Source organism: Malaclemys terrapin, chromosome 3 (assembly GCF_027887155.1).
Source record: "Malaclemys terrapin pileata isolate rMalTer1 chromosome 3, rMalTer1.hap1, whole genome shotgun sequence".
NCBI lineage: Eukaryota > Metazoa > Chordata > Testudines > Emydidae > Malaclemys > Malaclemys terrapin.
This window is the reverse complement of record NC_071507.1, coordinates 206,756,028-206,769,590: the sequence shown is the minus strand read 5'-3', so window position 1 is coordinate 206,769,590 and position 13,563 is coordinate 206,756,028. Positions and strand designations below refer to the sequence as shown.

The 13,563-nt window shown below is 57.5% G+C and overlaps 1 protein-coding gene across 5 annotated transcripts in view; it reads right to left on the bottom strand.

Annotated features, from left to right (window-relative positions):
• Positions 1-13,563, bottom strand: part of DNMT3A (DNA methyltransferase 3 alpha) — a 200,796-nt gene that overhangs the window by 107,090 nt on the left and 80,143 nt on the right. For 3 of the 5 annotated variants that reach the window (XM_054021771.1, XM_054021772.1, XM_054021773.1), the window contains exon 4: positions 10,366-10,705. In XM_054021771.1, coding sequence (XP_053877746.1) covers positions 10,366-10,705 — 340 coding nt within the window. The remainder of the gene's footprint in view (positions 1-10,365; positions 10,706-13,563) is intronic. The other 2 variants (XM_054021774.1, XM_054021775.1) reach the window with 1 other exon arrangement.

Below are 13,563 nucleotides of genomic sequence, written 5' to 3'. Positions count from 1 at the left end.
CGGCTGAGGGGTCCCGTTCGCCGCTGTACCTACAAGCTCTGTTTTAGACCGTGTTCCTGTCATCTAATAAACCTCTGTTTTACTGGCTGGCTGAGAGTCACATCTGACTGCGAAGTGGGGGGTGAAGGACCCTCTGGCTTCCCCAGGACCCCGCCAGGGCGGACTCCTTGTGGGAAGCGCACGGAGGGGCATATGCTGAATGCTCCCAGGAGAGACCCAGGAGATGAAGCCGTGTGAGCTTCTTGCCCTGAAGACGGTCTGCTCCGAGGGAGAGGAGGCTCCCCAAAGTCCTGACTGGCTTTGTGGGGAGCAGTTCCAGAGCATCGCCCGGGGACCCCGTGACATTCAGTCCAGCAGCAGAAGGCTGGAGGAATCTCACTGCACACCATGAACACAGCAGGGGGCACGCCCCACGGAGGGGAAGAGCTAGTGACGCTATAGGACAATGCTTCACAAGAACAAATGGGGCTAAACTGGCCAGGAACAAATTGCGGCTGGAAATTAGAAGGTTTCTAACCATCAGGGGGTGAGTAGGAGTGCTGGGGGCAAACAGCTTAACTAGTTTGAAGAGCGAGCTGGACACGTTTCTGAGTGGGATTAGATGATGGCGTTGTTTGTGATGGTAGGGGGCAGGGCTGAACAGCCCAGTTTGTGTTATATTCCTAAAGCTCATGCTTCAGGGTTTCAACCCTGTAGGGGTCAGGAATGAATTTTTTGCTCCCTGCTGTATTCGGGGTTTGTTTTGGCTTTTTATCTCCATCCTCTGAAGCATCAGGGATGGCCATGGCTGGAGGTGGGACACTGGGCGGGGTGAGTCAGGGCTCTGAGCGATCTCTCTCTCAGGTGCGTGGCCGGCTGGTTCTTGTTCACAAACTCGGGGTCTAGCTGATCGCCGTATGCAGGGTTGGGAAGGAATTCTTCCCCAGAGCAGACTGGCAGAGACTTCCTTTGCAGCGTGTGGGTGCAGGTCACTTGCCAGGATTGTCTGGGTGTCTCTCACCCTATTCCCTTGCCAGGGTGGAGGCTGCAGGCACTGGTGCCCCTGGCCCCCTCCTAGGCTCTCCCAGTGGCACGTCACGGCCTCATCTCCTGTGGGCTGCAGTCCTTTGGTCGAATGTGGTTGCTGGGTTAGTGTGCGGAGGCTGGGTGGTGTTCATGCTCTATGCTATGCAGGAGGTCAGACTGCGTGGTTGGGCAGTCCCTTCTGGGCTTAAACTCTGTGACTGGACTGTCAAAAGCCCTTTGACAAGGGCCAGCACATGAAGCTAAGTTGTTATGGGGTGAGAGGCAAAGTATTGACGTTTACGGCCAGGATGGACCCAGCTTCCCTGCACTGGCGCTTTAGAGCCCGCGATCCGGAGGCACAGCATGCCAGAGAGTTGGAGAAACTGCAGTGCTATGATTTCACACTCCCTAAGCAGGGTCTTGATGGCCTTGGTGGGAGGCTGATGGCAAACACTGCCCCATGCAGGAGAGCAAGGCATGAGTTCCCCAGGAGAATGGGTGTGCCTCTCTTCCTCTAATGTGCAGAAGCGCCCATGTCCCTGGTTCATCCACTGGAACAATGGGGGGGAGGGGGGTTGCAGGAATGGACCCAAGAGCGATTAAAGACATCCCAGAGAGAGGATGCTGGTATCAGGAGAGCATGTGACTGGAAAATCAACTGGCAAATGCAGCACCCTGGAATGTGGTGTCCCCTCACAACACCATCGGTCTTCACTGCAGAGGACATGGGGGAGATCTCCACACAGTCTTTTTAGGTGACAAATCTGAGGAACTGTCCCAGATTGAGGTGTCATTAGAAGAGGTTAAGAACATAACATAAGAACATAGAGCAAAACACCACGTCTTGCCTTGAGAAGTGCACCATACTTGCTGGGCATTTCTTGCTTCACAGTTTGGTCTTTATGTTGGCTATTACTAAGTTCTATTGGATCCCGTGTCGGCCTTCTTGAAGGCTCTGCTCCCCCATCACACCAGAATGCCTCCTCTTCAACATCATGATGAAGTCAATATGACTGAGAGAGAACGTATGTATGCACAGAAGGGAGATCAGGAGCATCTGTTTTCCCTGCCTTATAACACAAGAGTGAGGGTACAGTACATACAATAAAAAGGGGGGGGGACTCAAAATCCACCACCAGAAGTACTTTGTCACACAGCATGTACTTAGCCCGTGGCGCTCACTGCCTCAGGGAAATCACTGAGTCCAAGAACTTAGCAAGATTCAAAAGGGGACTGGGTGTTTCTGTGGATCACAAGGCCATGCAGTTATCCTAACTAATGTCACCAAACATTTGGGAAGGGCCATTAAACGTCACGCTTCAGAGCTTACGCCAATCTCTAGTCATAGAGACCAGAATGCGCCCTAACGTGGGGGAGAGGTTATTTAATCTGTGCTTCCTCTGAACCACCTGGTTCTGGCTACTGCTGGAGATGGGCCATTGGACTAGAGGGACCTGGGGTCTGATGTGGCATTGCGATTCCTGCGGCTCTACACCTGGCCGCGGAGGGGAAGGGGAGTAAAGCTTTAGAGTTATGGAGACACAGCGTCGTGAATGCATCTGGATCACACAATGATTCGAAGGCTGGAGAAAATGCCTTACGGCGAGAGACTAGGCAATGGTCCATGCCGAGTGCTACAGCAGCAGAGTGCAGACACTCCCTCCAGCGCAGGAAAGGGGTGAGCCCCTTCCCCAGGAGGCGGTGCTAGTGGACAGAAGAATTCTCCCACCGACCCAGCCGCGCCTGTCCCAGGGCTTAGTTTGGTTTAACTCTGGTGCTCGTGGGTGGGGATGAATTTCTCACCCCCTGAGCGCCGTAACTCAATCTACATTTTAAGTGCAGACCGTAGAGATCCCACTTTAGCTTATCAAAAGGAAGACTGAGATGTGAGCTGATTACAGGGTGTGGGTACTGGAGAGCTCTTTGAGCTAGCGCAGAGGGGCTAAAGCCAGGCCCATGCCAGTTAGAAAGAAGACACAGGTGTAACAGCGAGGGTGGTTAACCAAGGGCAGTGGTGGAGTCTCCATTTCTCCGGACCAAGACTGGCTGTTTTTCGGGAAGCTGCTTTAGCCAAACCCGAGTTACAGGGCTCAATACAGGGGTAAGTGGGTGACATTTCCCTGGCCTGAGCTACACAGGACATTAGTGGTCCCTGTTGGCTTTGAAGTCTGTTCCTCTGAAGGAAGGAGGGGACTCCCCAGGCCCGAGTGAAAGGCGACCATTCGAGGGGGGCTGAAGGAGTCTGAGCTGTTCCTTTCTGCTCCGTGGCTGCATACCAGCCTCCCTGCCTTCCCTGGGCCTCCATGCCCAAGCGGGCAGAGTGGTCCCACAGCACCAGCACCGCCAGCACTCTGACGCCTCTTCCAGCGTAGACTGGCCTGGCTCCCATTGCCAGAGCGAGCCAGAGAGCAGGGCGAGGGAGGGGGTCAGACCTGAGCCCCTGTTGCACCCCTCCGCCCCTCCTCAAGGCTGGGGCCCATGGCAGACCCTGCTCAGCCGTGCCGGAGCAGTGGCTCCTGTGGGCTGTGTGGCAGAAGCCCCCCCTCACCCCCCACAGCAGGGCCCAGCGGCTCAGAAATGTGGCCCCAATGCAGCAGCATTCCCAGGGATGAGAGTCCCTTGCAGAGCCCCTCCCCCAAGCCCTGGGCCACCCCGTAGGGAAAGCGCTGACCATCCAGATCCGAGTATTTTGGACGTCTCTGCAGGGACCAGTGGGGTGGGATGGGAACCCCATCTCTGTACTGAAGAAGCCCCAAGTGGTCTCTCCGCTGGGAATCATAGAATCTCAGGGTTGGAAGGGACCTCGAGGTATCTAGTCCCACCCTCTGCTCAAAGCAGGACCAATCCCCAACTAAATCATCCTCCGGAGGCCTGCTGAAGTTCTGCTGTCCCAGCTGAGCCCCCTTTGAATTCCCAGAAGAGTCACACCTTTCCCAGGCAGGCCCTCCCGGAGAGCCCTGCATGGCCACTGGCTTGGGGTGTGCTGACGCAGTCCCAGTGCCCAGCTCTTTGGGTCGGCCGTGGTGATCTGACAGCCCCGCAGGAAGGTGTCACGGCTTGGGGAGGGGATTCGTTTGCCCAAATGGACGGTGCAGCCTCAAGGTACAAGAGCACGGACCAGAGCCCCCACCCACAACTCACCCCCACCCACAGCATTCTCCTGCCTTTCCTGAGGGGGAGGCTGGGCTGAGGCAGCTCCAGGCAGCTGGGGCCGAGATGGGCCGAGATGGGCCAGGGGCTGGCACCTACCTACAACCCACGCGGCCCCGAAATCGCACCGAGAAGGGAAATGGGCCCAGAGGCCGTTCAGATGCTCGGGGGATGAACCAACCACCAGCCCTGACTCCGACCCACCCACACACCTCTGAGTTCAGCAGCTTAATGAGGCTGTTCGCTGCCAGCTGCAGACTAAGAACCCCAGAGCCTACCGCAGATCCCCAGCACCCCCTCTGGGTTCATGAGACTCCCAGGGAAGTGCCGTTGGGAAGGCAAACAAGCTATGCCTGGGGCTCCCACATCTCAGCCTTTCCCAGAGCCCCCATGGCCGGGGAGCCATCCCAGAGTGCCCGCTTCCCTTAGCCTAGGGCCCTCCAGCACCTGTCTCAGTCTCCCTTCCCTGTCAAGCACCAGCCCCAGCTCCCAGACCCCCTTACACCTGCTGGCTCCCCCAGGAGAGACCCATCACAGCAGGCCACCTCAGGCTCTTAGGGAGAGCTACCGCTGGGCATTCCCACAGCAGCAGGACAGGGCCTGGGCCTAACAGCGCCCCAAAGCCACTGAAAGGGAGCGGGGAGAAACTAGGGACACGCGTCTCCGCTCCACTGCCACACAGCAGGCGAGGGGCCAAGCACAGAACAGTGTGACGAGGCCGTGCTCCAGAAGTCCTCCCTGACTGGGCAAGATCCCTGCACTGCTGGCAGGGGGGCCCTGGGACGCCAATGAGCCAAGAAACGCCCTGGCCACAGCAGGGAGGAGGCATACCTGGGCCACAAACCCACAAGGAGCCGGACTTCCCCAGCACCCAAAAGGGGGTCCTGAGGGAACATGGGGCAGCCCAACATGGCCCAACATGCCCCCCAAGTCTCATGTCCAGTGCAGGGCAAAGGTCCACAGAGACAACAGCTCCCAGCAGGGAACGCTGTATCTCAACCAAGCCTGTCCACTCAAGATGCAGAACTGCATTCTCAGGGACCTGCGGTCTCAGGGAGGCTGCACTTCCATACTGAACTGAAGACATCTACGGTCCACTCCGTTCATGCCAGCCAGGTGCAGCCCTCGGACTCCCGGAAGCTGCCAGCGCGGCCCTTGGCTGGGCAGACCTTTGGGGTGTCCAGTTTGAATATCTCCGTCATTGCTGGTTTTCGGCCTGGCCAGGATCACAGGGTCCCCTGCCTTTTCCTAGAAGCTGTCCTCGCAAAGTTAAGCAAAGGATGTTTACACAGACACGCAAAACGGGCAGAGCCAAGCAGCATGGGTCAGCCCCTGCAAACCCGCCCTGGTGCCCACAGGCCACGGTGAGCATCTCAGGAGAAGGGAGTGATGTACGGAGAGTGACGAGAAGGTGCTGCTGGGTGACACCAATCCCACTGAATGGTCACAGCACAAGGCAGTTCAAGCTGCTAATGTCCTGGTGTGGGTGATGGTCTGTACTGCCCGCTTCTGCCCAGGCCAGCTACACCCTGGAGGCTGCGTGTCACCCGGCAGACCCTGCAGATCGAAGCTCGGAGGAATTTCACTGCGAGGCTGAGAACCAGCAGGGGGAGGGAAACGTCCCTGGGGGCATCAGCTGGAGCCGGGAGTTACACCGAAGCCCTGAGGTGCACAGCAGGCGCTGCTGTCGAGATGTTTCCGAGGGTTGCGCTGCCTGGCCTGGGAGCACATGGCTGAGGCCAGCTTGCAAAGAGAACTTGCCCCGCCCTGCTGCCTCTCTCTGCAGTAACCAGAACACTCTGCTCAGAAATCCTGGGGCAGAACCAGATTTCCTAGGGCTGTTCTCTGCAGCTAACGAGTCAATGGGGGAACGTCTGTTTCCCGTCACAGCTGAGGCCCTGGGAACAGGTGGATGGCAGGGGAGGGCGGCCAGGAAAAGCCACTCTTCCCTGCGAGTCAATAAGGGTGGCAGTAAGGGGCACTGTGTGGCTAGAGGTCTTGGCCTTCAGCTGAGACCAGAACTGAGGGCTGGTAAACGTCTTGCCCAATTCAAACCGGGCTGGTGCCATCTGCCTCATTAAAGACTCTCCCTGCAGCTGCCACAGGAGACAGGCTTTTCACTCCATCCCATAGTGGCTGGGCAGCACTGCTGTGACTGTAACTCCACTCTGCCCCCCAAGTCCCCTGCGTGGGCTCCTTGAGCCACATCTCTACTGCATTACAGGCCAGGGAGAGCCTTGAGCAGGGATCCCCGTTTTCCGTGATAAAATCCCCAAATTCTCCGATAAAACCAACCAAAATTGGCGTTTTTCCACAATGAAAATGAAATGCTGAACTTCAGCTTCCCTAGCCGCAATATACACAGGTGTCAGCTGAACACCATGTTCAACACCTACCAGCAGTGCCATCAATCATTACAATCCAATCCAACGAAGAGCATTGCTTACATACACCAAATACTTCCATGTCTGTATTGGACACAGCAGACCCCGGTTAGCCGAGCCGCCACTATCTGGGTCTCCACATTAACTGAACTCCCAGCTGCTCAGGCCTGACATGTAGGGCTGGCTGCCTGAGCCCCACCATCTGCAAATAAGGGCTAGCAAGATCTTTGCCAGTTCTCCGGATGACCCGCATTTCTGGTGATGCCATCTGGCCCCAGTCCCCATGAGATCGGATAATCAGGGTGCCACTGTACAGGGGTTTATTTTTTCACAAAATGTAAAAACTAAAGATTCGCTGTAAAAATAGAAATTCCACGTTTTTCTGCAGCAAACAGATTTCTAGGATCCCTGGCCGTGAGTGCCAGGAGCAGGGAGCCCCTGGCTGGGTTAACAGCACCCCCTACTGGGCCAGGGAAGGCAAGGATTCGCTAGGGCTTGGGCAGCAGTCTGGCAAAGGGTTTCTAGTCCCCCATCCGCCCCACACGGAGCTCTGCGCAGGCACCTCATAAAAGCTACAACACTCCCCCTCCCTCCCCCTGCCTCTCAGCTGAAAGCAGCCGCACCCCAGTAGCAGAGGCACCCTTGAAAGTGGAGCTGGGCAAAGGGAGCCCTACCATGCCATGCCATGCCCTGCACTGCCCAGCATGGGGAACACCCTCCTCTGACACCCCTTAACCACTGAAACCATTTCCCCAGGGCCACGGGGGATGCTCCATCCCTGGCCATTCTAAATCCCGACTGGCTGTTTTTCTAACGGATCTGCTCTGGGTAATTATTGTGGGGCAGGTGTCTGGTCAGGCCGGTTGACCACTGGGGAGCTGGGAACAGCCGGAGGCAGGAGCCAGGCTAGCTGGGCCCTGGTAATGAAGGCGGTTCTGCTCCAGCTCTGCCGGGGAGCATGAATAACCAGGATAATAATTAGTGAGAACTAGCACGAATGCAGCGATCTCACAGTGCAGCTCTGGGAGCCTAGCTCAGCGCAGCTCTGCCAACTCCCCTTTGGCCCCAAAGCCAGGGCAGATTGCCCCAGGCTAGGCCAGGGCAATCTCAAGACATCCCTGCCCAACCAGCAGGGCCAGGAGGAGAGGAGCCGGGCGCTCTCCCAGCGGGGAGCCCAGTATGACCCATCTCGTGGGCAGACAGGGAAAGGGGCTTACCACTGGGAGCTGGCTGTTTCCTAAGGGGTTTAGGAGCTGGCTGGGGAACACAAGCCACAGAAGGCAGAGCCGTGGCTGGTGCTGGGAGAGGGCAGGCGGTGGGATACTGGGGGCCCATCCTGACCTTCCTCTCACTCCTGATGCCTCTACAGACAAACTTGCCCAGTGAGTGCAGGAGCTTTCTTGGCTCACGGGGCAGGAAGCCTGTGTGTGTGACTGACCTGGGCAAACTGGTCTCCACAGGAACTGGCCCCTCCTAGAAACCTGCAATGCTACATGGGCCCTGCAGGGCACCGGAGAGCTGAGAGATCGCAGACCGGTGATTGAGCACCCCTGAGCCGCAGGGAGATGCAGACGGGCTCTGAGAGCACTGCAAGAAAAAACTCCGCAAGCCTCTCTGCCACAGAGAAACCACGGGCTAGACACAGCCCCCAACAGCCCAGCCCCACCCATTCGACTGCCTGGCACCCACGTCTGGTGCCTCCCTTCACCAGCCAATCACAGCCACGGACGCCTCGGGGCAGCACAGCAGAACGGGGCCCGTTCCGCCTGAGGAAAGCTGGCACCATCCGCTCCATCCACCATGAAAGGTGCCCAGCACGCCAGCCCGGGCTCTGAGCGAACGCACCAAAACCCGCCATCAGCCGCAGGGCCCACCTCGCCGCGGGGAACGGGCAAAGCTCAGGCCAGTGCTCATCGCACACAGTCAGGGGCCATGACCTGGAGCTGGAAGCTGACGCAAAGCAGTGTCCAACCCAAGAGGGGACCGCAGCCAGCACAGCAGAAGGCCTGAGTCTTCTCTTGTCTGCACCAAATTCCCCCTCCAGGACTTACAGGGAGTGACATCTGACTTACACCAACATAAGCGATAGACGGCTCAGGCCCAGGGAGAGCTCCAAACCCAGGCCAGGAGGAGACAGAGACACCCTCCCATGGCCAGAAATGAGCAAAGGCTCCGCTAGGAAGAGCAAGCAGGAAAACCAGGTCCCGGAGGGGAGAGAGGGCGGAGATGCAGCGATGGGTCAGGACCAGACAGCAGTAAGGGACTGGCTGCAGGGTTAACACCAGCGCCAGGGCAGCCTGTGCTCCGGGGTTCTGTCTCCGTTATACTCCGGCAGCGCGTGTAGAGCTTCTCATGGCAGCGAGCCTCACTGAACTGCACTGCATGTGCGTGTGTCTCCTGGGGAGGCCCAGCGCACTTCCAAGCACCTCTCACAAAGGACATTGGGTCGGGGCTGGTGTAGAACTGTCCCCACACTCAACGTGCTGCAGCTGGCTTTTCTGTGCCCCCAGCAAAGCATCGGAGCCGGTCACTCTCTCTGTGCAGCACCCTGGGAGCCCTTCTCAAAACCAAGCCGTGCACTCGCCTGCCTTCGGGGACAGGGAACACGAGAAGACAGCGGCCGGCCTCTCCCTGTTCCCTGCGGGCCACCAGACGGTGACTGGGATCTCAGAGCTGGGGCAAAGAGGAGTAACCGGAGTAGCCATGACTGAGTACAGCACAAACACTAGGGGGTGCACAAGAGCTATGTCCATTAGCTGCACCCAGCGTTTATTCCCGACAGCCCTCCAGGGACCCGCTCCAGGTTCTTCCCTTCCCAGAGCTCAGCAATGCAGAGCCCATTCCCCGGGCAGGGGGGCACTGAGGGCTGAGCCCAGAGCTGGCAGTCTGACACTGGTGCCTCCCCATCTGCTTTCCAGTGCATCCCTACTCTCTCCCCACACTGGAGAGGGGACCCCGCCAATGGTTCGATCTCCCCCGTTCTAGGAGCTGCGAGGCAGCAGGGAGCACAGAGCCCATGGGGTGGGGGTGGTCAGTGGGAAGCTGGGAACACGCACAGGGAATCAATTCTGAAGCACTCAGAGGAGAGGAAAGTGATCAGGAACAGTCAGCATGGATTCACCAAGGGCAAGTCGTGCCCGACTAACCTAATTGCCTTCTATGAGGAGATAACTGGCTCTGTGGATGAGGGGAAAGCAGTGGATGTGTTATTCCTTGACTTTAGCAAAGCTTTTGGTACGGTCTCCCACAGTATTCTTGCCAGCAAGTTAAAGAAGTATGGGCTGGATGAATGGACTGTAAGGTGGACAGAAAGCTGGCTAGATCGTGGGGCTCAACGGGTAGTGATCAATGGCTCCATGTCTAGTTGACAGCAGGTTTCAAGCGGAGTGCCCCAAGGGTCGGTCCTGGGGCCGGTTTTGTTCAATATCTTCATTAATGATCTGGAGGATGGTGTGGGCTGCACTCTCAGCAAGTTTGCAGATGACACTAAACTGGGAGGAGTGGTAAATACGCTGGAGGGTAGGGATAGGATACAGAGGGACCTAGACAAATTAGAGGATTGGGCCAAAAGAAACTACCCCCGTACTGTGTCCCTGAGCTCCCAGCCAGCCATCTGGCGCCCAGGACTCCAGCAGTACCTCTTAACCCTGCTCCCGGCCCTGCTCTCCGTAGCAGACCCCCCGCACAAGGCACATCAGTTGGATGGTGGCACCACAGGGGCACAGGCAGGAGACAGCAGGACCACGGGCAGGTCAGAGGTCACGTTACCCGCATTCCTGGATCCTGCCAGCCCCATAGACGGGAGCCCTAAACGCTAAGGTCTTACTTTTCCCAGCTGTCTCCAAGAGTTTCCTCTTGCCTCTCTTCTTCTGGGGGGCGGAAGGGGCCAGCTCACCCTCATCGGCCGGGGGATCCGGGCTGTCCTTCGGGGTGCAGCGCCCGTTCTCCAGGGCCTGACCCGTCTCGCTGTCTGGGAGGCTGTCTGTCTCATCCTCGCCATGCTGCCCGCCCTTGGGGGTCCCGTCGCTGTCCTCTGGGCCTTTCCACTGGGCACCGTCTGTCTCCAGGTCTCCATTTAGCACCTGCTCCGTGGAGCCAGCATCCTGGCAGGGGGGGTGGCACTTTGGGACTGAGGCAGTGTCTTTGGATGCTTCACTACTTTCCACCTGCAGAGACACAGAAAGGGAGAGGCTGAGAGCCCTGCTCCGGGCTGCATCGGCCCTCGGGCCACCTTCGCCAGCACCGTCACCCAGCCTTATCTGCCCTCGGTGCTCCCCAATCTGGCCCCCAACGTGCCCCTTGATCCATGTTCCACGTGCCCTTACCTGATACGGCCCCCGAAGGATCCCCAAAGAACCCCCTTGGCCCAGCCCCCAGTCTACACCCCTGTGCTAGAGCTGGCATGTGCCCTCATTGGCACATCCCAGTCCTCTCCGCCGCGTGTCCACCTGCCCCCTGGCTCCTCCTTCGGGGGGTGCCCTGTTCACTGGCACTCTGGGAGGGCTGAGCCTTGGGGTGGCCACGGCACCGTGCATCACAGTCCTGCCCCGCAGCCCCACGTACTGCACCAGAAAGGGCCCATCAGTGCCCTCTAGTGCTGTACAGCTCCCACAGTGCCAGAGAACCCAGTGCTGCAGGGATGAAAGGCACTCTCCCAGCAGTGAGCCCCCTGCATTGTACCGAGCTTGGGGGACAGGACTGCTCCTAGCTAGAGACAGCAGGTCAACCCCCCACATACACACACACTGCACCCCAGAGACATCCCCTGGGGCCTGCGTGAAATCCTTCCCCAGTGCTCCAAGACTTATTGAAAATCAACATTAACAGTTCAGTAATCCCCAGCCAACTCTTTTAAAACTCTTGAATGAAAGTAATCTGGTCCTGCTGGTTTAAAATGCCTTACTTCTGTTTCGTGAGGTTTTTACTCACGAAAGCTTATGCCCATATAAATCTGTTAGTCTTTAAGGTGCCACCAGACTCCTTGTTGTTTTTGTAGATACAGACTAACACGGCTACCCCCTGATACTTTACTTCTGTTTAACATCCTCCAGAGATACCATTGGAATGGAAAGAGTGTTATCGTCACCACATGTTTCAGGCTCTTTTCCTACTACAAAGATAAATGGGACGACCCAGGAAATTGTAGACCTGTTGTCCTGACATCAATCGTGGGCTGTGACCAAAAGGGCGAATGTGATCCCTGGATGCATAAAGAGGGGAAGCACACATAGGGGTCGAGGGGTTATTTTACCCCTGTCTTTGGAGCTGTGCGACCACTGCTGGAATCCTGTGTCCAGCTCTGGTGGCCACAAGTCAAGAAGGATGTTGGTAAATTGGCGAGGGGTCAGAAAAGAGTCACGAGAACAATTAAAGGGTTAGGAAAAAAGCTTTATAGTGATTGACACAAGGAGCTCAGTCGATTTAGCCTAACTAAGAGAAGGTTAAGGGATGTCTTCATCCCAGTCTATAAGCACCTACACGGGGAACAAATCTTTGATAACAGGCTCTTCAATCTAGCAGAGAAATGTCTACCAGGATCCAAGGGCTGATAGCTGAAACTAGACAAATTCAGACTGGAAACAAGGAGTACATTTTTGATGGTGAGAGTAATTATCCACTGGAGCAATTTACCAAGGGCCACTCTCCATCACGGACCACGTTTCAATCAAGACTGCTGTGTTTCTAGAAGAGCCACTCTGGGAATGGTTCTGGGATAGGTCTCTGGCTGTTACAATAGATGATCACCATGGTCCCTTCTGGCCTTGGGATCCAGGGCTCACCCCAGCCTGAAGCTGGTCACACGGGGTGCAGGCTGTCACGGAGAGTGGGGGACACAAGGCCCTGCACCCCCGGCTTCCTGCGATTCACCATGACTCTCAGCCAGCCAGTAAAGCAGAAGGTTTATTTAGACGACAGGGACACAGTCCAAGACAGGTCTTGCAGGCACAGACAGCAGTATCCCCTCAGTTAGGTCCATCTTGGGGTCCCAGAGCACCCCAGCCCCCTTGGGAGGTCAGCGCCCCATCTGCCTCCCAGCCATGTCACCAGCCAGCCCTGAAGTCTCTCTCCCACAGCCTTTGTTCCGTTTCCGGGGCAAAGGTGTCACCTGGCCTCTAACCCCTTCCTGGGTTCTCATGTTACATGCTCAGGTATCTTCCCTCGGCCAGTCTCCCATCCCCCCATGCAGACCGTCCTAGCCACACTCCCCACCCAGCGTTCAAAGACCACAATAAGAACAGTCCCAGTTCGTCACACAGGCAAGAGGCCTCCAGTGACACGCAGAGGGGGGCCCTGGCAAAGGGAGCGGGCAGTGCGGGGAGGCGTACCCTCTGCCCCATTCTGAACCATCTGTGCCTCTGGGGGCTGGGACCACCCGACACCAGCCTGCAGAGTGAGTTGCAGACCCTGTTCCCCTCCCCATGTCCCACCTTGTGCAGGAAAAGGTCAGGCTTGGGGACACCAGGCTCATAAATATTGTACAGCCCAGCCCAGCCCATGCCTGGGACACCGCACCCAGCAATTATTCACCTGCTGGGACGCAGGGGGAAGGGCAGGTGCAGGCTGCCAGGTCTGTAAATACACCAGCACCCTGCACACTGCACCACGGCTGTGTGACACCCCTGCAGGGGTGGGAGGGTGCACACACCCAGAGCTCACTGGAACCCTTCTGATAGCGCACCCCAGCCTGCACTCCTTCCTGCCCTGCTGGGCCTTAGAAATCAGGGCCACGCAGGACCCGTGGACCCAGCCCCACCTGGAAGGAGAGCTGCTCAAATGACTAATGGGCTCAGAGAAGCCAGAGCTGGGAAAGGCCCCTCAGGCCAGGATCGCCCAGTCTGTTCTGTAGGGCTCCATCCAGTCACCAGGGCTCCCAGCCCTTCCCCAGGAGACAGCCCCAGGGCCGGCGCTTCCATTTAGGTGACCGCTGCCAGGATTTGGGGGGGGGAGCGGCAATTTGGCGGCGGGGGTCTTCGGCGGCAATTCTGCGGCGGGTCCTTCACTCGCTCCGGGACCTGCCGCCGAA